The following is a 25,927-nucleotide window of genomic DNA, read 5'->3' as shown; positions in this document are numbered from 1 at the left end:
TTACAATGTTTACACCTACAAATAATTATAATAAAATATCTTCTGTTTTTAAATCATGTTCTATTATAAAAGCAATACTTAATTTTTTTGAAAAAAATTTGGATTAAGAAATAAAGCACTTATAATCCTCTCACACAGAATGACTCTTTTTATTAATAGTTTGATGTGTCTATTTCCTAGCATTTTTTCTAAACTTATATATAGACTTTCTTCTACAAAATTGGGATTACATTATATATACTCTGTATCTTTTTTCTTCCCTGTAGTATTATATTGTGAGAATTTCTCAAATCTTAACATTTTCAAGAGTGTGGGTTTTATTAACATATTATATTTAATTAAATGTGACAACTATTTTTGGTCAGCATTTATGTGTGTATCATTTTTGCTGTCAATGTTATTTTTAAGGTAATATATGTGCCTAAAACTCATCTCCAACTAATCTTACATATGACCTTTATCTAAACCTCTGGTTACACCTCTTCTTTCCTCTTCTGTTGTGAATATCTTAATCTTCTAAAATAAAGTGGTAGTAGAAACAGAAAGAGGAGAGAGAAAATTGAAATAGTGGTAGAAAGTAGCCACAAAGGTTGCTATAAATTGAGAGTCGTTATTAAACATTTGGGGCCTTGAAGAAAGGTGTAATAATAATGGAAATATTTTTAATAATTGAATAAAAAAGAACTTGATTTGATGTTTTTAAAAATACATCTTTGGCACCAACAAGAAATAAAATTTCTGTTGTTAATGTATTGTTGCTAAGAATAAGCCTGTTTGGAGTATTTCCTTGCTACCTATTGTCAATCCTTTATCTTTTCATTCTCTATCTTCCTAAAGCCATGGGAATAAAGAAGAATTCTCCTGCAGAGGAATACAACTTGCTGTGGACTGGTTTCTAGACAAAGGCCATAAAGATATTACTGTATTTGTGCCTGCATGGAGAAAGGAACAATCCCGTCCTGATGCACCAATTACAGGTACTATTTCAAATAAGACATTTCTGCCCATCCAGAGGCAAAGATAGCAAGATATTTGGGGAAAAGATGATCCCAACTTAGGTAATTATTTTATAAGTTTATTAAGTATATTTAAAATATCTTATATTAAGTGTATTTTTATTTGAAATGTACATTTATTTTAATTTATATATTTAACTTCAAGTTAGTTAACAGAGTGTGGTAATGGTTTCAGGAGTAGAACCCAGTGATTCATGACTTATAAATAACACCCAGTGCTCTTGTCAAAAAGTGCTCTCCTAAATGCTCATCACCCATTTAGCCAATCCTCCCACCCTCCATCCCTCCAGCAATCCTCAGTTTGTTCTCTGTATTTAAGAGTGATATCTTTTATTGTTTGCCTCCCTGTTTTTACCTCATTTTTCCTTCCTTCCCCTATGTTCATTTGTTTTGTTTCTTAAAATCCACATAATGGTGAAATCATATGATATTTATCTTTCTCTTACTGACTTATATTTGGCTTAGCATAATAGACTCTAGTTCCATCCATGTTGTCGCAAATGGCAGGATTTCATTATTTTTAGTCACCAAATAATAAGCCTTTGTATAATATATATACCACATCCTTTTTATCCATTCATCAGTCGATGGACATTTGAGCTCTTTCCATAATTTGGCTATTGATGATAGTGCTGCCATAAACATTGGGGTGCATGTGCCACTTCGAATCAGGAGTTTTGATCATTTGGATAAATACCTACTATTGCAATTGATGGGTCGTAGGAGAGTTTTATTTTTATTTTTTTGAGCTACCTCCATATTATTTTCCAGAGTGACTGCACATGTTTGCATCCCCACCAACAGTGCAAAAGTGTTCCTTTTTCTCTGCATCCTCACCAACATCTATTGTTTCCTATGTTGTTAATTTTAACCAGTCTGACAGGTGTGAGGTGGTATCCCATTGTGGTTTTGATTTATATTTCCATTATGGTGAGTGATGTGGAGCATCTTTTTATGTGTCTGGTAGCCATCTGGATGTCTTCTTTGGAAATGTATCTGTTCATTTCTTCTGCTCACTTGTCACTGGATTATTTGTTTTTTGGGTGTTGAGTTTGATAAGTTCTTTATAGATTTTGGATAATAGTCCTTTATCAGAAAGGTCATTTGCAATTATCTTCTCCCATTCCAACAGTTGTCTTTAAGTTTTGTTGATTGTTTCCTTCACTGTGCAGATTTTTATCTTGATGAGGTCCCACTTGTTCATTTTTGCTTTTGTTTCCCTTGCCTTTGGTACATGTCTAGTAAGAAGTTGCTGTGGCTGAGGTCAAAGAGGTTGCTGGTTGTTTTCTTCTTTAGGATTTTGATGGTTTCCTGTCTCACATTTAGGTCTTTTATCTATTTTGAGTTTCTTTCTGTGCATGGTGTATGAAAGTGGTCCAGGTTCATTCTTATGCATGTTGCTGTCCAGTATTTCCAACACCATTTGCTGAAGAGACTGTCGTTTTATCCATTGGATATTCTTTCCTGCTTTGTCAAAGATTAGTTGGCCATACATTAATGGGTTCATTTCTGGGTTCTCTACTCTGTTCCATTGATCTGTCTTGTTTTGTGTCAGTACCGTACTGTCTTGATGATTACAGCTTTATGATACAGCTTGAAGACTGGAATTGTGATACCTCTAGCTTTGGTTTTTTCAAAATTACTTTGGCTATTTGGGGTATTTTCTGGTTCCATATAAATTTTAGAATTACTTGTTCTAGCTCTGTGAAGAATGCTCATTTTATTTTGATAGTGATTGCATTGAATGTGTGGATTAGTTTGGGTAGTTTAAACATTTTAACAATATTTGTTCTTCCAATTCGTGAGTATACAATGCTTTTTTTTATTTATTTGTGTCTCTAATTTCTTTTATAAGATTTCTATAGTTTTCAGTGTACAGATACTTTACCTCTTTGGTTAAGTTTATTCCTAGGTATCTTATGGGTTTTGGTGCAGTTATAAATGAGATCACTGAAGAGTGAAATTTTGACTTCTTCCTTGCTGATTTGTATGCGTTTATTTCTTTTTGTAGTCTGTTGGCTGAGGCTAAGACTGCCAGTACTATGTTGAACAGCGCTGAGAGTGGACATCTCTGTTGTGTTCCTGCCCTTAAAGGGAGAGCTCTCAGTTTTTCCCCATTGAGGATGGTATTAGCTGCGGGTCTTTTGTATATGGCGTTTATGATGTTGAGGTATGTTCCTTCTCTACCGACTTTCTTGAGGGCTTCTTCTTATCAGGAAAGGATGCCACATTTTGTCAAATGCTTTTTCTGCATCTGTTGAAGGATTATATGGTTCTTATCCTTTATTTTACTAATGTGGTGTATCATGTTGATTGATTTGTGAATATTGAACCAATCTTGCAGCCCAGGAATAAACCCCATTTGATCATGGTGAATATTTGTTTAATGTACTGTTGAATTCAATTTGCAGATATCTTGTTAGGATATTTGCATCCAGTTTTATTGGGGATATTGGCCTGTAATTCTCCTTATTAGTGCAGTTTTTGTCTGGTTTTGGAATCAACATAATGCTGACTTCATAGAACGAATTTGGAAGCTTTCTTTCCACTTTGTTTTTTTTTTTTTGGAATTGTTTGAGAAGAATAGGTATTAACTCTGCTTTAAATGTCTGGTAGAATTCCCCCTGAGAAGCCATCTGGCCCAGGACTCTAGTTTGATGGGAGATTTTGATAACTAATTCAATTTCTTGGTGGTTATTGGCTTGCTCAAATTTTCTATTTCTTTCTCTTTCAGTTTTGGTAGTGTGTGAGTTTCTAGGAATTGTCCATTTCTTCCAGATTGCCCAATATGTTGTCATATAATTTTTCATAGAATTTGCTTATAATTGTTTGCATTTCTGCAGTGTTGGTGGTGATGTATCTTCTTAATTCATGATTTTATCTATTTTGGTCCTTTCCCTTTTCTTTTTGGAATTATGGCTAGTGATTTATCAATTTTGCTTATTCTTTCAAAGAAAGAGCCCTAATTTTCATTTGTATGTTCTGTTTGTTGTTGTTGTGTTGTTTCAATATCATTGATTTCTGCTCTAATCTTTATTATTTCCCTCCTTCTGCCTGTTTTAGGCTTTATTTGCTGCTCCTTTCAAGCTCCTTTAGGTGTAAGGTTAGATTTTTTTTTGAGAAAGATTATCTTTCTTGCTTCTCAAGAGAGTCCTGAATTGTTATATACTTTTCTCTTCAGCCTGGTTATGCTACATCCCAAAGGTTTTGTATTGTCATGTTTTCATTTTCATTTGCTTACATATGTTTTTAAATTTCTTATTTAATTTCCTGGTTGATCCATTCATTCTTTAGTACAATGTCCTTTGACCTCCATGTATTCGAGAGCTTTCCAAATATTGTGTGTGTGTGTGTGTGTGTGTGTGGTTGACTTCAAGTTTCAAAGCATTGTGATTAGAAATTATGCATGTTTAGGGGCGCCTGGGTGGCTCAGTCAGTTAAGTGTCCAACTTTGGCTCCAGTCATAACCTCACAGTTTGTGAGTTCAAGCCACATGTCAGGCTCTGTGTTGTCAGCTCAGAGCCTGGAGCCTGCTTCAGATTCTGTGTCTCCTTCTCTCTCTGTCCCTCCCCCACTTGTGCTCTGTGTCTCTCAAAAATACATAAATGTAAACAGTTTTTTTTAAAAAAATTATGCATGTTTAGGACAGCAACATTCAGAAGAATGAAACTTGACCACTTTCTTACACCATACAAAAAAATAAACTCAAAATGGATGAAGGACCTGAATGTGAGACAGGAAACCATCAAAACCCTAGAGGAGAAAGCAGGAAAAAAACCTCTCTGACCTCAGCTGCAGCAATTTCTTACTCGACACATCCCCAAAGGCAAGGGAATTAAAAGCAAAAATGAACTATTGGGACCCCATCAAGATAAAAAGCTTCTGCACCACAAAGGAAACAATCAACAAAACTAAAAGGCAACCGACGGAATGGGAAAAGATATTTGCAAATGACATGTCGGATAAAGGGCTAGTATCCAAAACCTATAAAGAACTCACCAAATTCCACAACTGAAAAACAATCGAGTGAAGAAATAGGCAGAAGACATGAATAGACACTTTTCCAAAGAAGCTATCCAGATGGCCAACAGACACATGAAAAGATGCTCAACGTCACTCCTCATCAAGGAAATACAAATCAAAACTACAATGAGATATCACCTCACTCCTGTCAGAGTGGCTAAAATGAACAAATCAGCAGACTACAGATGCTGGCAAGGATATGGAGAAATGGGAACCCCGTTGCACTGCTGGTGGGAATGCAAACTGGTGCAGCTGCTCTGGAAAACAGTGTGGAGGTTCCTCAAAAAAATTAAAAATAGAACTACCCTATGACCCAGCAATAGCACCACTAGGAATCTACCCATCAGGAGTGCTGATGCATAGAGGCACATGTACCCCAATGTTTATAGCAGCACTTTCAACAATAGCCAGTTTATGGAAAGAGCCTAAATGTCCATCAACTGACGAATGAATAAAGAAGATGTGGTTTATATATACAATGGAATACTACTTAGGAACGAGAAAGGGTGAAATCTGGCCATTTGCAGCAACGTGGATGGAACTGGGGGGTATTATGCTAAGTGAAACAAGCCAGGCAGAGAAAGACAGATACCGTATATCTTCACTCATATGTTAAGACTATGGGGGAAGGGAAGGGAAAAAAAAAAAGTTACAGAGAGGGAGGGAGGCAAACCATAAGAGACTCTTAAGGACTGAGAACAAACTAAGGGTAGATGGGGGTTGGGGGAGAGAGGAAAGTGGGTGATGGGCAGAGAGGAGGGCACTGGTTGGGATGAGCACGGGGTGTTGTATGGAAACCAATTCTACAATAAATTATATTAAAAAAAGAAAAAAGAAATTATGCATGTTTTGGTCCTGAACTTTTTGTACTTGTTGAAAGCTGATTTGTGACCCATTATGTAATCTATTCTGAAGAATGTTCCATGTGCAGTCAAGAAGAATGTGTATTAAGCTGCTTTAGGATGAATCATTCTGAATATACGTGTTAAGTCCATCTGGTCCAGGTCATCATTCAAAGCCATCGTTTCCTTATTTTCCTTTTTTTAATTTTCTGCTTAGATGATCTGTCCATTGTTCTAAGTGGGGTATTAAAGTCCCCCATCTTTATGGTATTATTATCAATGAGTTTTGTTATGTTTGTTATTATTTGATATATATTTTTGGGTCCTTCCATGTTGAGGGGCATAAATATTTACAATTTTTAGCTCTTCTTAAGGGATTAACCCCTTAATTATGCTATAATGCCCTCTTCATCTCTTGTTACAGTCTTTGTTTTAAAATCTAATTTTTCTGATATAAGTATGGCTACTATGGCTTTCTTTTGACCTCCATTAGCAAGACAGATGGTTTTCCATGCCCTCATATTCAATATGCAGTTGTGTTTAGGTCTACAATAAGTCTCTTGTAGTCAGCAAATAGATGGATCTTTGTGTGTGTGTGTGTGTGTGTGTGTGTGTGTGTGTTTTAATCCATTCTAATACTCTATGTCTTTTGATTGGAGTATTTAGTCCATTTACATTCAGAGTGATTATTAAAAGATACGAATTTAGTGCCATTATATTTTGTGTAAAGTTGGTGTTTCTGGTGATGTTCTCTGGTCCTTTGTAGTCTTTGTTGCTTTGTTCTTTTTCTCCACTCGGAGTCCCCCTTAAAATTTCTTGCAGGGCTGGTTTAGTGGTCACAAATTCCTTTAAACTCCTTTAGTTTTTGTTTGTCTGGGAAAATCTTTATCTTTCCTTGTATTCTGAATGACAGCCTTGCTGGATAAAAAATTCTTGGCTGCATATTTTTCCCATTCAGACCATTGAATATTTTCTTCCTCTATCATCTGACCTGCCAATTTTCAGTGGACATATCTGCTGCTAACCTTATGTGTTTACCCTTGTAAGCTAATGACCTTTAGTCTCTAGCTGCTTTCAGAATTCTCTCTTTATCTTTGTTCTTTGCACATGTCACTATGTTATCTCATGTTGTTGACCTGTTTTTGTTGATTTTGACCTCTTGGACTTGGATGCCTGTTTACTTCCCCACTTAGGTTAAGTTTTCAACTATAATTTGTTCAAACAAACCTTCTTCCCCTTTTTCCCATTCTTCTTCTTCTGGGACTCCTATGATACATATATTGTTTCATGTTATGGAATCACTATGTTCTCTAAGTCTCTTCTTGTGATCTAATATTTTCAACTGACTCTTCTTTTCAGCTTCATTTTTCCCATAATTTTATCTTCTATATTACCTATTCACTCCTCTGCTTCTTCAATCCTTGTTGTGACTGTATGCAGTTGGTTTTGCATCTTAGTTATATCATGTTGTATTTCAACCTGACTAGTTTTTAAGTCTTTGACCTCTGCAGCAAGGGTTTGTGTGGTGTCTTCTCTGTTTTTGTTTTTGTTTTTGTTTTTTTCAAGCCCAGCTAGTAGTCTTATGACTGTTGTTCTAAACTCTTGTTCAGATATTTTGCTTATATCAGTTTTGAGCAAGTCCCTGGCTGTAATTTCTTCTTGATGTTTCTTTTTGGGGAAAATTCCTATCTTGTAATTTTTGCTAAGTTTCTGCCTTTGCATGTTTTAAAGTCTTGTTATGCTTACTGCACCTGCGAGTACTACTATATTAAAAAGGGCCACACACTGTCCAGGGCCTGGCATCTCAGGTAGTGTTTCTGATGTGTGCTATGTGCATTCTGCTATTGTGTTTTGGCTGCTCTTCTCACTGGTCAGTCCTCTGCAGACTCCTCCTTGGTTGCATTGGGTTGTGTTTGGACCTTTAAGTAGGTGTGCTTTGATTTTTTTATTAAAATAAGCCTGGGTAAAAAGGAAATAAGAGAAAACAAAACATGATCCCCAGAAAAGATAAAAGGAAAGGAAACAACAACAACAACAAAAAAAAACCATAGTATCCAAATCTATAGGGCTGATTCCAGCAAAAAGAATGAAAAATGAGAAAAAAATAAAAGAGAAACAAAGACAAGAAAAGCCTGATCCAAAACCAGAGAAAATGAAAACAAACAAACAAACAAAAAAAACCTAGGAGCCTGATTCCAAAAGAAAAAAAGGGGAAAGAAGAAAACAAAACAAAACAAAACAACAACAACAACAATAATAATAACAACAAAACTAAGCCTGGTCTTATTCCCACCAGAACTTCAGGTGTTTTTTTTTTTTTTTTTTTTTTTTTTTTTTTAAGTATTCGATTTTGAGTATATTTGGTGCATGTGCAGTGCTGTTTGTGCTGGTCTTCTGGAGAAGAGGCCTGATGCATTGGCTCAGAGTCAGTCTTGCCCCATAAATAGGCAGTTGTCAGGCATAAGGGGAGTGGGGTTTTGTGTAAATGGGTCTTGCCTCCAACTGGGCCTGCTTTGTTGCTCTCTGAAATCCCACTGTGTTGGTGTTGGGGAGAAAATTGTGCTACCCTAATCTTTTGTCATGGAACAGGGGACCTCACCCACCCCCCTCTTCAGGAAGTCCTCACAAAATAGCGAGGGCAGTCAGCTGGCCCTGCACCACAACTCTGCTGCGTTTTTTCTTTGGCACACATCACTGGGATTCAAAACCTGAAGTCTTAAGGGACCAGGCACCATATGGATCTGCCACCCTCCTCCAGAGTACAGCCTCTCCACGCTGTGTCTGAAGTCCTTTGTCCATGAAAAACAGTCTCGTGCCTGCACAGTGTGCACAGTCTATGGTGCAGAACCGACAAAAGCAGCAAAGGTTATATTACCTCTGGGTGTCCTTCTTTCTCTTGCTAATAAAAGGCCTTTTGCTGATGCTTACAGGGTCTTTTGTCCTTGGGGAGGCACTATACCCTCTTTCAAAAGTACTCAAGGAAGGGGAGTGTTCTCTCACAATGAGCCCTGGAGATCCCAACACTATGCTATGCCCACTGGGCCCAGCTCCCTCCTCTCCAGGAGTATGCACCACAGCTCAGCTCTGGAGAAATTTGTGCTCTTCCAAAACCTCAGAGTTTGAGCTCCAAATGCTGTTTGCAAAAAAGAAAAACAAAACAAACAAACAAAACCAATCTGGGACACTCAGTACTTCTCACTCCTCAGTGAATGGTCTGGAGAGGGTTTCCTCTTGTGCAAACTTGATGCCACACTTTCTCAACCCCTCTCTCTTTGTCTCCTTTTTGTCTCTACAGGGAAAAGGTTCCCTTCCCTCTGCAGCACCATTTTTCTATCCCCCAATTCAGTTCCACACACCTTGCATCTGCTATGCTATCTCCCTCCAACTGTGGAGCTCCATCTGCCATTCTGCAAAATTGATTTTCTGGGTGTTCCAATTGATCTGACCTCAATACAGCTGTTATTGAGGGATGGGGAAAGCCTCATATTAAGTATATTTTTAAACATATTTTTTCCTGATCCAAATAAAACTGTTATTGCTTTGTCGCATATGGCAGTTAAATTGAGACAACTTGAATTCAGTAAGGAATAAAGCATACAGTATTAAAAAAAAGTGCTTTTTTACTTGACCATAGACTTCAGGCTAAAGAAGCGTGAATATGGTTATGTGTGAGTGACTGAATTTTCCAAAGAACTGAAGAAACCATAGTAGGGTATGGATCACATGCTGTACCAAAGAAGTGATTGTGAGATTTGCAAATTACAGGGTAAAATATATAGGGAGAATAGTCAGAGCCAAATTAGCCATGAGGCACAGAAGGCCCAGTGTTGAAGACCCATGATACTTTTAGTGTTTTAATTTGAAGCACAGGTAATATGGCAGAGTAGAAAGACCCTGAGCTCATGCCATCCCTCATTTGCAACTAGATATCACTCATAACTATGTCAATAAACGAGAGAGTGATACGAAGACTGGCAGAACAATGTCCACAACTAAATTTACAGGAGACACATTAGAGAGGTTAGGAAGGGCAGAAATGGTACCTTAGTTGGGAGCAGCCTGCAGGAAGGAGGGAACTGTGCTTGCAGAGAGGGGAAAGCACCAGGGAACCCACACAGGGAAGATAAATTACAATAACATCTAGCCTTAAATATCAGAGGGGCTGAATTCTGTAAGTTTGTATAACCAGCAGCACATGGAGCTTAATGTTTAAAGTCAGATGACTCAGCAATAGGCTAGCTGAGAGGGAAAGTGGTACCCTAGTCCCCACCCTAAAAGAGAAAACAGCCCATGAACAGGAAACATAGAAACAAGAGCTTACAAAACAGGAGGAAGATATGTTTATACTGATTTTGGAGCATGTTGGGGAACTTCTCTGGTAACAAGAGAGATGAGAGTCACCATTTTCCTCCCCGAACCCCCAGAATAAACACAGTGCTACTTGTGGGACATGGGGCTACACAGGCACCTGCATCTTTGACCCAGAGTTCAGGGTAAATTTTGTTAAAGCTGTATGTGTACCCTGCCCAACTACCAGGTGGACAGTTGCCACCATGCACCCTGCCAAGCCACAGTGAAGCACCAGCCATGCACGGCTAGCTATTGTCACATGCCACATCCAGACACTTGGGACACAGCTATTGATGTGTATCATATCCAGACACTGGGGGCATACCTGCTGAAGTATCCCACAATCAGTTGACTTGCTGCACCCAGCCATGTGATGCCAGCCACCATCACACACTGTCCCCAGTTGTGCCTAGCAGTTGTCATGTGGTACAGCCGGTATCACACCCCAGACAATCCCACATGCAGACTTCAGGTGCTGCGGTGCTCTGGAGTATCCAGCAAAAAACTAGAGTCCCACTGCAAAATTTGTTAACACTGCTCCACATTCTCAATTTCCCTAGTAGGGATGCCATCTCAGAAATGGCCTGCCTGGGTCCCATTAATATTACAGAGAGCAAACGCAGCCCACAACTGAGAGAATCAGTGCAGACAACTGCACTGAAAAGAAAAGTTGACTCAGACACAAGAGTAAGGCATACACAACACATACAGGTTACTCTCCTAAAGTGCCAAGCTCTGGTGAACAGGGGACACTGCACTGCAGGGCACTCCAGGACCTCCTCTTCAAAAAGTCACTACTTTCCTTTTTTTTTTTTAATTTTTTTAACGCTTATTTATTTTTGAGACAGAGAGAGAGCATGAACGGGGGAGGGTCAGAGAGAGAGAGGGATACACAGAATCTGAAACAGGCTCCAGGCTCTGAACTGTCAGCACAGAGCCCGACGCGGGGCTTGAACTCACGAACCACAAGATCATGACCTGAGCCGAAGTCAGAAGCTTAACCGACTGAGCCACCCAGGAGTCCCAAAAAGTCACTACTTTCAGGAGCACAAGACATTGATGACTTTCTTAACACACAAAAACAGACACAGAGAGACAGACAAAATGAGGAGACAGAGAAATTTATCCCAAATGAAACAGCAGGACATGGCTACCGCCAGAAATCTAAAAGGAACAGACATATGTAACATACCTGATGGAGAATTTAAAATAATGCTCATAAGGATACTTACTGGATTTGAGAAAAGAGTGGAAAACATGAGTGAGATCCTTAACACAGAGATAAGGAATAACATAGCAGTGATAAAGGGCTCAATAAACAAAATGAGAAATCAGCTTGATGGAAAGAATGGCAAGATGAAAGAAGCAGAGGAATAAATTAGTGACCTACAAGAAAAAGTAATGGAAACTAATTAAGTTGAACAAAGGAGAAAAAAACAATTACGCAAAATGAGAATAGACTTAGGGAACTCAGTGATTCCACCAGATGTAGTAACATTTGTATTATAGGAGTCCCAGAAGAAGAAGAAGAAGGAGAGAGAAAAGGGGGCAGAAAATTTATTTCAAGAAAAAATAGCTGAAAACTTGCCTAAATTGGTGAAGGAAGCAGATATCTAGATCCAGGATGCACAGAGAACTCCCATCAAAATCAAAAAGCAGAGACACACTAAGACATATTGTTTGCAAAATATAATGATAAACAAAAAAAATCCTAAAATTGTCAAGATAAATGAAGTCAGTATATTACAAGGAAAAGCCATAAGGCCAGCAGGAGATTTTTTAACAGAAACTTGGCAAGACAGAAGGGGGTAGCATGATATATTCAAAGTGCTGATGGGAAAAAAATCTGCAGCCAAAAATACTCTATCAAGCAAGGCAATCATTCAAAATAGGAGAGATCAAGAGTTTCCCAAATAAACCAAAACTAAGGAGTTTGTGACCATTAAACCAGTTCTTCAAGAAATATTAAAGGGTACTTTGAATGGGAAGGACACACACAAAATGACAGTATAAAAATAAAAAAAATGAAGAAGCAGTAAAAATAAACATTTATTTAAAAAATAGGTCAAGGAACTCACAAAATAAAATGATATATAAAATATAATGATACATACCTAAAACGTGGGAAGGAAAGGAGAAAGAATGAATTCAAACATAAATGCCCACCAACTTAATATAGACAGCTTTATGAAGACGAGGGTATATACAAACCCAATGGTAACCATATATCAAAAAACACTAATAAATATGCAAAGAATTAAGAGAAAGAATCCAAATATATCACTAAAGAAAATCAGCAAAACATGAAAGATAAGAAAGGATCACAGAAAATATTCAGGAAAAAAACAAAACAAGTAACAAAATGGCAATAAATACATATCTATCAATAATTACTTTAAATGTAAATGGACTGAATGCTCCAATCAAAAAAAAATATATAGGGTGACAGAATGGATAAAGAAAACAAGACCCATCTATATGCTGCCTACAAGAGATTCATTTTAGACTTAAAAAGCACCTGCAGAGGCGTGCCTGGGTGGCTCAGTTGGTTAAGCGTCCGACGTTGGCTCAGGTCGTGATCCCGCAGTCCATGAGTTCAAGCCCCACATCGGGCTCTGTGCTGACAGCTTAGAACCTGGAGCCTGCTTCTGATTCTGTGTCTCCCTCTCTCTCTGACCCTCCCCCCGTTCATGTTCCGTCTCTCTCTGTCTCAAAAAGAAATAAACGTTAAAAAAAATTTTAAAAAAGCACCTGCAGATTGAAAATGAGGGGAAGGAGAAACATGTATCATGCAAATGGATGTAAAAAAAAAAAAAAGCCTAATGCTTTTTAGCAAGCATTAGTAGCAAGACTAATGTAAGTCAAAATAGAGTTTAAAATAAAAAACTGTAGGGGCTCCTGGGTGGCTCAGTCAGTTAAGCGTCTGACTTTGGCTCAGGTCATAATCTCATGGTTTGTGGGTTTAAGCCCCACATCGGGATTTGTGCTGATAGGTCAGAACCTGGAGCCTGCTTTAGTTTCTGTGTCTCCCTCTCTCTCTCTGTCCCTCGCCTTCTCACTCTATGTCTCTCTCTTTCAAAAATAAACAAACATTTACAAAAAAGTTAAAATAAAAACTGTAACAAGAGACAAAGAAGGACAGTATATAATAATAAAGTGGGCAATCCCACAGGAAGATATAACAATTGATTGAAATATGCATATGTATATATACACACACACTCAACATAGGAGTCTCCAAGTACATAAAACAGTTAATAATAAACATAAATAAACTAATCTATAATAATGCAATAATAGTAGGGGACTTTAACACCCCATTTACATCAATGGATAGATTGTGTAAACAAAAAATCAACAAGGAAATGATGGCTTTGAATGACACACTGGCAACTGGATTTGACAGATACATTCATAACATTCCATCTGAAAGCAGCAGAATACACATTCATTTCAAGTGCACACAGATCATTCTCCAGAATAGATCACATTTTCACCTACAAAACAAATCTCAACAAGTTCAAGAAGAGCAAAGTAATACCATGCATCTTTTCTGACCACAAAGCTATGAAACTAGAAATCAATCACACACAAAAATCTGAAAAGAGTACAAATACATGGAGGTTAAAAAACACCCTACTAAGTAACGAATGAAACCAGGAATTAAAAGAAGTAAAAAAAAAAAAAAAGTACATGGAACAAAAGACACGTAAAAAGATTCTCGACATCACTTATCATCAGGAAGTGCAAATCCAAACTACAATGGGATATCACCTCACACCTGTCAGAATGGCTAAAATCAACAACAGAAGAAAAAACAGGTGTTAGCAAGGATGTGGAGAAATCTTCTTACACTGTTGGTGGGAATGCAAACTGGTGCAGCCACTCTGGAAAACTGAATGGAGGTTCCTCAAAAAGTTAAAAAATAGAATCATCCTATGCATTGCACTACTAGGTATTTACCCAAAGAATACAAATATACTAATTCAAAAGGATACATGCATCCTGATGTTTATAGCAGCATTAACTAAAATAGCAAAATTATGGAAATAGTCCAAATGTCCATCAACTGATGAATGGATAAAGATGTGGTATATATATATATATATATATATATATATATATACATGCAATGGAATATTACACAGCCATAAAAAACCATGAAATGTTGCTATTTGCAGTTACATGGATGGAGCTAGAGAGTACTATGCTAAGTGAAATAGGTCCGTGAGAATAAGACAAATACCATATGATTTCACTCATATGTGGTGTTTAAGAAACAAAACACATGATCAATGGAAAAAAAAAAGAGAGGGGCAAACCAAGAAACAGATTCTTAACTATAGAGAATAAACTTACGGCTACCAGAGTGGAAGTGGATGGGAAGATGTGTTAAATAGTTGCTTTGTATTAGGAGTGCACTTGTGATGAGCACTAGGTGATGTATGCAAGTGCTGAAGCACTAAATTGTACACCTGAAACTAATATCATACTGTTTGTAAACAAACCGAAATTTAAATAAAAAGTAAAAATAAAATAAAATAAAATATGAATTTATAGGATAAAAAAATAAAAATTATAACCACCAAAAACCAGTGGGATGCAGTAAAAGAGTTCAAAGAGGCAAGTCATAGCAATATAGGCCTACCTCAAGATGCAAGAACAATATCAAACAAATTAACCTTGTGCCTAAAGAGGCTAGAAAAAGAACAATAAAGGAAGCATGAAACCAGCAGAAAGAGGGAAATAAATAATATTTCTGATCATAACAGAAATAAATAATACAGAAACTAAGAAAATAGATCAATGAAACCAGAAGCTGTACTTTTGAAAAAGATCAATAAAGTGGACAAACCTCTGCCCAGACTCATCAGAGAGAGAGAGAGAGAGAGAGATGACTGAAATAAATACAATCACAAATTGGAGAGGAGAAATACCTACCAACACAACAGAAATACAAATGAGTATAAGAGAAGATTACAAAAAACCATATTCCAACAAATTGCACAACTTAGAAGAAATAGATAAATTCCTAGAAGCATATAAACTACCAAAGCTGAAACAGAAAAAAATAGAAAACTTGAACAGACTGATAACCAACAAAAAAAATTGAATCTGTAATCACAAAACTCCCAACAAACAAAAATGTCTTCACAGGTGAATTCCTCCAAGCATTTTAAGACTTAATTCTTATTCTTCTGAAACTATTACAAAAAATAGAAAAGTAACTAAAACTTCCAAATGCATTCTGTGATCAAAACCAGAAAAAGATACCACTAAAAATATAACTACAGGTCATATATTTGATGAACATAGATGCAAAAAATCCTGAACAAAATGCTAGCAAACCAAATTCAACAATATATTAAAATAATCATTCACCATGATCAAGTGGCATTTGTTCCTGGATTCAAGCATTGTGCATTACTTCCTTATCAATCAATGTAATACATCAATCAATAAAAGAAAGGATAAGAACCATATGATGTTTTCAGTAGACACAGAAAAAGCACTGGACAAAGTACAACATCCATTCATGATTTAAAAAAATACCCTCAACAAAGTAAGTTTAGAGTAAACATACCTCAACATAATAAAGGCCATCTATAATAAACCCATGGCTAGTAGCTTTTTCCATGGGTATGGATGGTCAGGAAACAAGACATGGATGTCCACACTCATCAACTTTATTCAACATAGTATTGGCTGTTCTAGCTTCACTAATAAAACAACAAAAAGATATAAAAGGCATCCAAACTGGCAAGGAAGAAGTAAAATTTTCACTATTTGCAGGGGACATGATAACCTATATAGAAAACCTGAAATACTACACCAAAAAAGTGTAGAACTGACAAAAAAATTAAGTAAAGTCGCAGGTTAGAAAATCAATGTATAGCAATCTGTTGCATTTCTATACACCAATAATGAAGCAGCACAAATAGAAATTAAGGAATCAATCCCATTTACAATTTTACCAAAAACGTAGGCAAATGACCTGTACCCTGAAAACTATAAAACATTGATGAAAGAAACTGAAGATGAAACAAAGTAATGGAAATATATTCCATGCACATGGATTAGAGGAACAAATATTGATAAAAAGCCTATATTACTCAAAGCAACCTATACATTTAATGTAATCCCTATCCAACATTTTTCACAGAACTACAAGAAGCAATCATAAAATTCGTATGAAACCACAAAAAATCCTAAATAGCCAAAGCAATCTCAAAAAAAAAAGAAAAGCAAAGCTGGAGGCATCACAATTCCAGACTTCAAGTTATATTACAAAGCTGTAGTAATCAAAACAGTATGGCCCTGGCACAAAAATAGACACATAGATCAATAGAACAGAATAGAAAACCTAGAAATGAACCCTCAACTATATGGTCAAGTAATCTTTAACAAAGCACGAATGAATATCCAATGGAAAACACACAGTCTCTTCAACAAGTGGTGTTGGGAAAACTGGACAGCAACATGCAAAAGAATGAAACTGGACCACGTTCTTACACCAGACACAAAAGTAAATTGTAAGTGGATGAAAGACCTAAATATGAGACAGGAAATGATCAAAATCCTAGAGGAGAACACAAGCAGTAATCTCTTTGACATCAACCATAGCAACTTCTTACTAAATATGTTTCCTGAAGCAAGGGAAACAAAAGCAAAAATAAACTATTGGGATTCATCAAATATAAAGCTTGTATACAGCAAAGGAAACAATCAAAAAAACTAAAAGAATTGAATGGGAGAAGATATTTGTAAATGACACATGTGATAATGGGTTACTATCCAAAATATATAAAGAACTTATAAAACTCAACACCCAAATAATGAATAATCCAGTTAACAAATGGACAGAAGACATGAATAGACATTTTTTTCCAAAGGATATATACAGATGGCTAACAGACACATGAGAAGATGCTCAGCATCTTTGATACAAATCAAAACTACAATGAGATATCACCTCACACCTGTCATAATGGCTAAAATCAACAACACAAAAAGAAATATGTGTTGGCAAGGATGTTTAGAAACGGGAAGTCTGTTGTACTGTTGGCAGAAATGCAAACTGGTGCAGCCACTCTGGAAAACAGTATGGAGGTTTCTCAAAAAGTTAAAAATAAAACTTCTCTACTATTCAGCAATTGCACTACTAGGTATTTACCAGAAGAATGCAAAAATACTAATTTAAATGGATATGTGCACTCTGCTGTTTATAGCAACATTACCTAGAATATCCAAATTATGGAAAGAGTCCAAATGTCCATTGATTGATGAATGGATAAAGAAGTGGTATAGGGTGTTGGGTGACTCAGTCAATTAAGTGTCAGACTCTTCATCTCAGCTCAGGTCTTGATCTCAAGGTCATGAGTTCAAACCCTATGTTAGCCTTGAAAAATAAAAGAGAAATTGGATGCATCACAATTCTGGTTTTCAAGTTACATTTCAAAGCTGTAGTATACAAAACAATATGGTACTGGCACAAAAATAGGCACATAGATCAATGGAACAGAATAGAAACCCCAGAAATAACCCCACAATTATGTGGTCAATTATTCTTTAGCAAAGTAGGAAAAAAATATTCAACTGGAAAAAGACAGTCTTTTCAACAAATGGTGTTGGGAATACTGCACAGCAAACTGCAAAAGAATGAAACTGCTCAAAATGGATTAAAGACCTAAATGAGAGACCTGACATCATAAAAATTCCAGCAGAGAACACAAGACAGTAAGATCTCTGGCATCAATAGTAACATTTTTCTAGATATGTTTCCTGAAGAAAGGGAAATAAAAGTGAAAATAAACTATTGGCACTTCATCAAGATAATAAGCTTCTGCACAGCAAAGGAAACAATAAACAAAACTAAAAGGCAATCTAAGGAATGGGAGAAAGTATTTGCAAATGACATATTTGATAAAGGACTAGTATCCAAAATATGTAGAGTACTTACACAAATCAACACCCCAAGCCCAAACAGTCCAATTAAAATTGGGCATAAGAAATGAACAGAAATTTCTCCTCCAAAGAAGACATACAGATGACCAACAGACACATTAAAGATGCTCAATATCACTGATCATAAGGGAAATGCAAACCAAAACTGAAATGAAATATCACCTCACACCTATCAGAATGGCTAAAATCAACAACACAAGAAATAAATATTGGCAAGGTGTGGGGAAAAAGGAACCCTCTTGCGCTGTTGGTGGGAATGCAAACTCATGCAGCCACTGTGGAAAACAGTATTATGGAAGTTCCTCAAACAGTAAAAAATGGAACTACACTATGATCCAGTAATTGTGCTACTGGGTATTTATCAAAAAATACAAAAAAAAAAAAATAATGCAAAGGGACACATGCACTCCTATGTTTATAGGAGCATTATTTATAGTAGCCAAGATATGGAAGCAGCCTTAGTGTCTATAGATTGATGAATGGATAAAGAAAATGTGGTGTATATATACAATGGAATATTATTCAGCCATAAGAATGAAATCTAGTACACCTGAAAGTGATATAACACTATATGTTAACTAACTGGAATTGAAATAAAAACTTAAATATAGGGGCATCTGGGAGGCTCTGTTGGTTAAGCTTCTGACTCTTGATTTCAGCTCAGGTCATTGTCTCATGGTTCCTGGGATTGATCAGACTCTGTGCTTACTGAGCAGAGCCTGCTTGGGATTTTCTCTCTGCTTGGGATTTCCCCCTCTCTCTGCCCCTCCTCTGCCTGTGTGGTCCCTCTCTCTGTCTCTCTCTCTCTCTCTCTGTCTCTCTCGCTCTCTCTCTCTCTCTCTATATATATATACATACACATATATACGTATATATGTATACATATATATACATATACGTATACATATATATATATATACACACATATATACAAATATATACACACATATATATGTATATATATATATGTATATATATGTATATATATACACATATATATATGTATATATGTATATATACATATACATATATGTATATATGTATATATATACATATATATGTATATATGTATATGTATATATATACATATATATGTATATATATGTGTATATATATGTATATATATATGTGTATATATATATATATATATATATATAATCTTGCCATGTGTAATGGCATGGATGGAGCTAGACAGTATAATGCTAAGCGATTTAAGTCAATCAGAGAAAGACAAATACCATACAATTTCACTCATATGTGGAATTTAAGAAACAAAACAAATGAGCAAAGTTAAAAAAGAGAGATAGACAAACCAAAAAAATTTCCTATCTATAAAGAACACACTGATGGTTACCAAAGGGTAATTGTGTGGTGTGGATGGGTAAATAGGTGATGCGGATTAAGGAGTGCACTTGTCATGATGTGCATTGGGTGATGCATGGAATTATTGAATCACTATATTGTACACCTTAAATTAATATAACATTGTGTGTTGACTACACTGGAAAAAAAATTTAACAAAAATATGTTTTAATTTTATTTTCTTTTAATATTGAAGGAAACATTTAATATAACAACAATTAATTTATAATAATGTATCTAGATAATTTGTTTTTATACCAAAGCAGTTGTAAAGTGTAATTTTTAATATTTCTTTATGAAATAAGGACATTTCAAACTGAAAACTAAGGTCCACAAAAGTCAGGATGTGGTCCTAATGTTAGTTGGATTACTATACTCACCTACACTATATGAAGCTAACTCTTTATAGAATTTGAGAACATATAGACCCTAGTCCTCTATGTATCAGCTTTTGCATGATGTGCCAAATAAGAATGTCAGAATGGCTGTTAGAACTGTGTTGTGGAACTGTCTGCCAGCTTCTGAACAGGGTCACGACCTCTGCCTGAGAGTGGACCCTGCCATTGCTCAAGCCCAGCCTGTATGCTTTCTTTCCTCATCAATTAAGAGACCAAAAGGAAAGGGGGTCAGTACTCAACATGGTACAGCTTTGTTTCCACTTAGTTGTGGCTTTCCTTCAGGAAGAAGGGAAAAATGTAAGTCCCAAGGAGTGATGTTTTACCCTCCTCCTGGCAGACACATCCTCAGTATACTGCTCTGTTTTCTTCAACAGTCAAAAGCTGCTGCTTCAGCCAAAAGAAAAAACAAGCATAAGGAATGCTAGGATATCAGTGTTATTTCTCACTCTTCATGGTTGTTTTTGAAACTTAGGTGTCATTGAGTTCAGTTCCTTCACTTTATTAAAAACTGAAGTCCAAAGGAGAAGTCCAGATTGGTGCCATAGCCAGGAATAAAGGCCACTTTCTCTCTAAGAGCAAATAACATTCATCTATCTAGTACCAACTTTTGTATTTGTAATATGAGGATAATGCTGTTAGTTTCCAAAGATGGTTTCTACTCTGTGGCATATAATCTATATTTTGACAGATCAAGATATTCTACGTAAACTGGAGAAAGAAAAGATTCTTGTCTTCACACCATCCCGAAGGGTCCAGGGCAGGAGAGTTGTCTGTTATGATGACCGGTTCATAGTCAAATTGGCTTTTGATTCCGACGGCATCATTGTATCTAATGATAACTACCGAGACCTTCAAGTTGAAAAGCCAGAATGGAAGAAGTTTATAGAGGAGCGGTTGCTGATGTATTCTTTTGTGAATGACAAGTACGTTTCTTTTAGTAGGCCCTGAATGCTTAAATCCATAGATTTTCATTTCAATAAACATTTACTGAACATTTACTGTGTACTGTGAATTCTGCTAATTGCCATGGGGATAAGAGGCTGAATAGGAAACAAGACTCACTTTTAAGAGGCTCAAAGTGTAGTGGAGAAGCAAAAGAGAACCACACATGTTGTGATAAGTAGTATGGTTAGAGTTTTTAAAATTGCTTTGTCTACATGAAATAATAGGAAAAAGCCTCAAACAGGACATAACGTTTGAGATGAAGTTTACATACAGAAGAAAGAGGATTGCTGGGCCCTACAGGTAAAAGGAATTTCATGAATAAAGCTATAAAGATGTGAAAGTAGGTTGCATGTGGGGGGAACCAGCAGGCATGCTCGTATGGTTGAAATGTATAGTCCACAGAAGAATGATACACTGGAAAAAATCATATTTTTGGTGTGTGTGTGTGTGTGTGTGTGTTCACATGGGAATGAAGGGAAGAACTGCTGGCTTAGCAGGAGATAGACGTGAGGCAGAAAGGACAATTAGAAGGCCATGACAACAGTATAGGCAAGGAGTAATGAAGATCTGAACTCCTAAAAAAGGGTAATGGGGATAGAAAGGAAGACATTTATCTCTTGCTTGTTTGCTTTTAGATTTATGCCTCCAGATGATCCTCTAGGACGCCATGGCCCAAATCTTGAAAATTTCTTGAGAAAAAGACCTGTTGTTCCAGAGTACAAGAAGCAACCATGCCCTTATGGTGAGTACCTATGTGCATAACTGAGTTCTATACTAAAAGAAACATAAGGACTATGTGAATACTTACATCTCAAAGGTTTCCTTTCAAATGGAAAATTGCAACTTGTCTATGTTCTGTGAGTTCAAGTCTGTGTCTAAGTATTCTCAGGCATTTAAAAAAACATCCATAAAAACTGATTAAAACACATAACTAGAATTGAAGGGAAAATTAGTTGCCGCTTGTTTAAATGATACATGTGTTCTAGCTGTCTCCATCTTGAGCAGTGTTGCTGGAGGCGGGGACGTGCAGAAACCCACATGGCCTACTGAAGCAGAAAAGGCAATGCCAAATTGGATTTGGCCTCAAAAAAGGATGTGTCTCTCAAGTAGGTGACTGCACTCTCTGTCAACTAATAATACCCTTTTCTTCATATCTGTATTTTCCAGTTTTCTTCCAAACTTCATTTTCATTTGGTTTTTAAAAATATAGTTGTCTAGAGTGCTTTCATGATCTTATGCCAAGTCCTTCTGATACAAAGTTTGTGAGCCTAACAATGCAACATGGGCTGCTTGGTCTGAAGCTACTTTGGATGTTCACTCTTTTTGGATAATCATTTGTTTATGTGACATCTTGGTTTTTTTTCTCAATTAACATTTATTTAAATTATACAGTATTTTCTTGTTCATTAGCTTCATTTAATTTTTACAATGACCGTATAATACAGGCATAATTATGGACTTCTTTTACAGAAGAGTTAAAATGAGGCTCAGAAAGTAAAGTCACTTACCAAGGTCACATGTCTAGTAAACAACATAGCTGAAATTGAAACTCAGGCTGACTGGCTTCCAAGCCTGTGCTTTTTGCACTGCACTATGCTGCCTGCTGCTGCCCTACACTGCCTCAGCATGCAGGTTATGCCTAGGCAAAATTGTGAATAACAGGAAAATGAAGGCTATTCAACTGCTCAGTTCTTAGCTTTTACGTTGCAGTTTCCTCTCCAGGTTTCCACTTCTTCCTTCTTCCCTCACAGTGTGTGATGCCTCCTTGGTGTTGTGCTGCGTCTCATTTTTATGGACAGTTAACTTTCTTCTTAAGCCCAAATAGTAAAACTCTAACCTGAGTACCCAGTTTATTACAGCAGTTTCTGACATATTTGCACCAGTATGAGAGAGAGTCTTACCCCAAGACATTATTTTTCAGGCAAAAAATGCACTTATGGCCACAAGTGCAAATACTACCATCCGGAGCGGGCCAACCAACCACAGCGTTCGGTGGCTGATGAGCTCCGCATCAGTGCCAAACTGTCCACAGTGAAAACCGTGAGTGAAGGCACCCTGGCCAAGTGTAGCACAGGGCTGTCTAATGCCAAAGGTGAAATAACCTCCGAAGTCAAACGTGTGGCCCCCAAGCGCCAATCGGATCCCAGCATCCGGTCCGTGGCTGTGGAGCCTGAGGAATGGCTGTCCATTGCCCGTAAGCCTGAGGCCAGCTCTGTCCCCTCACTTGTGACTGCCCTAAGTGTCCCCACAATCCCACCCCCCAAAAGCCATGCGGTGGGTGCACTCAACACTCGTTCAGCCAGCAGCCCAGTGCCAGGATCCTCTCATCTCCCCCACCAGAAGGCCTCACTGGAACACATGGCTAGTATGCAGTACCCTCCAATCCTGGTTACCAACAGCCATGGGACACCTATTAGCTATGCTGACCAATACTCAAAGTTTGAGTCCCTGGGGGAGCACAGCTACTATTCAATGTTAGGCGACTTCTCCAAACTGAACATCAACAGCATGCATAATCGAGAGTACTACATGGCTGAAGTAGACCGAGGGGTGTATGCCCGGAGTCCCAACCTCTGTCCTGACAATCGTATGAGCCATACCAGGAACGACAACTACTCCTCTTACAACAACCTGTACTTGGCTGTAGCTGATGGCCATCCTGAAGGCAATTTAAAGCTGCATCGCTCAGTATCTCAGAACCGTCTTCAGCCTTTTCCTCATGGTTACCATGACGCCTTAACGCGAGTGCAGAGCTATGGCCCAGAGGATTCTAAGCAAGCCCCCCACAAGCAGTCAGTTCCCCACTTAGTTCTACAAGCCCAGCACCCAGCAACTGGAGCATGTTCAAGCTGTCCTGGAGACTACCCCATGCCTCCTAATCTCCACCCTGGGGCAACCCCCCAGCCAGGACGTGCCCTGGTAATGACTCGGATGGACAGTATTTCTGACTCCCGCCTTTATGAAAGCAACCCAATGAGGCAAAGACGACCTCCCCTGTGCCGGGAACAACATGCCAGCTGGGACCCATTACCCTGTACAACCGACTCCTATGGTTATCATTCCTATCCCTTGAGTAACAGCCTCATGCAACCATGCTATGAGCCAGTCATGGTACGGAGCATGCCTGAAAAGATGGAACAGCTTTGGAGGAATCCTTGGGTTGGAATGTGCAATGATACCAGGGAGCATATGATCCCAGAGCACCAGTATCAGACTTATAAGAACCTTTGCAATATTTTCCCTTCAAACATCGTCCTTGCAGTGATGGAAAAGAATCCCCACACAGCAGATGCCCAGCAACTGGCAGCCTTGATTGTTTCTAAGCTTAGGGCTGCACGTTGACATGACACAGGACTTATTCCTTTATACATATATAAATATTCATACTAATAATGCATCAATGCTAAGATAAAAGTAACTAATAATTTTGTGTTGCGCTTTACAAGTTATAGTGTTTCTGTCATTTGAAGCTCAAAACAACCCTGTAAAGTAAATTTTACTAATCTTATTTTCTATAAAAAGAAACTGAATCTCATTGTGATTAAGTTACTTGCCAAGGTCACACTGCTAGCAAGTGACCAAATCAGGATTCACACTCAAGTCCTCTGACTCCAAGTCCCATGCTTTTTTGCTTGGCACCATGCAGATAATGGAGGACAAAACTCATGGGGAGAGGTCTAAAATCAAGAAACTCCCAAAGGATTCCATTATCAATGTTTTCTTAGTTGCACATTCTATATTACAAAGTATTGATAATATTTCTAATTTAGAGAGCAAGAGCATCTGGATCAAATCATATGTTGAATTAACCTTTTGGGATTTTTAATAGGATATTTAAAGCTTTTAAAAAGTAAATACATAATTTATTGCATGAATATCTGACCATTCAATATCTTTATTAACCAAGCTATAGGGTCACATCAAAGCTCTAGACCTATATTTCAAACCTATTGTTAGCAATTATATTGCATGCATAACTGTATGTATTTAGTTTGAGAAGTTTATGTATCCCCATATAACCTTTTATATAGTGATAATGAGAAGAAACGCTCTGCACAGTCCTTAGTCTACAGCTGTATAGATCATGAATCTAACTTGATTTTATGTCACATTTCATAGTTTCAACTAGTTCTGAAAGTGAAATTACATGCCATATTTGAATATTGTTTTCTTAGGCACCAGAGAAAACTAACTGTATTTCCTTTGCACTTTCTACTTGTCAACACTGACAGTTCTTAGCTTTTAAGTCTCTTCACTTTAGCAAATTAAGGATCAGATTACAGCTTTCTTCTTCAGAGGAGCTGATGGACAAGCATAGCAGGTGTGTGCTAGACAAGCACAGAAGAGTTTGACAAGGATGAAGGGATTTACTACCAGACTCCACTTCCCTTTTCCAAGGAGAGATGGCCAAATTCATGCAGCATTAAATGATGAACACAAAAGCTGCACTCAAGGAGGGTCTAATGGATACCCTTTAAACTTATGACCTATGCAGTATTCAACATCACAGGATAAAATGTAATGGAGGACAGTGCACAGCCATGTAATCCACTTTCTTCTGCTGTCCACTCTTTGGGCAATAAGGTGGATCATTAGTGGAACAGAATTTCTTTAGGAAACAAAACCAGGGGATTTTCTCAGTGGAAAAAGGAAGCTTACAAAAGAGGATGCTACATCTCTGCTAACAGCTGGTTCAGTTATGCACTTTCCCTTAAAAATTCTTAAATGCATCACTAAAGACACAGGATTTTGGATTGAGCAGCACCATTTGCACAACTAGTATCTTTCTCAGGGTGGAAACCTTTGTAGCTAAATGCCTCTTGCATTTATTGTTTTTGGATTTTTTTTAAGCAGTACTAAATGAACCCCTTTTTAAATCCATTGTATACTTCAACATTTTGAACCATGACCTATTTCTTGAGCTGAAACTTGCTAATTTCTATGTTTTTTGTTTTTGTTTTTGTTTTTTTTTTTTTCATGAGAGTTGAGGTGGCCTGGTTTTGGCCTTTTGTTTCTTCATGAGAAG

At 37.2% G+C, this 25,927-nt stretch overlaps 1 protein-coding gene across 2 annotated transcripts in view; it reads left to right on the top strand.

The window, feature by feature from the left end:
* ZC3H12B (zinc finger CCCH-type containing 12B) overlaps positions 1-25,807 on the top strand; it is a 449,943-nt gene extending 424,136 nt beyond the window's left edge. For both annotated transcript variants that reach the window (XM_053891545.1, XM_053891546.1), the window contains exons 3-6: positions 838-977; positions 20,645-20,879; positions 21,537-21,643; positions 22,823-25,807. In XM_053891545.1, the coding sequence (XP_053747520.1) occupies positions 838-977; positions 20,645-20,879; positions 21,537-21,643; positions 22,823-24,243 (1,903 nt within the window). In that variant the 3' untranslated portion in view covers positions 24,244-25,807. The remainder of the gene's footprint in view (positions 1-837; positions 978-20,644; positions 20,880-21,536; positions 21,644-22,822) is intronic.
* The last annotated feature ends 120 nt before the right edge of the window (positions 25,808-25,927 follow it).

This window comes from Panthera pardus, unplaced genomic scaffold (genome assembly GCF_024362965.1).
Source record: "Panthera pardus isolate Hobbes unplaced genomic scaffold, ASM2436296v1 HiC_scaffold_27, whole genome shotgun sequence".
Taxonomy (NCBI): Eukaryota; Metazoa; Chordata; class Mammalia; order Carnivora; family Felidae; genus Panthera; species Panthera pardus.
The sequence above is the reverse complement of the archived record's forward strand: the minus strand, read 5'-3'. Positions and strand labels throughout refer to the sequence as shown.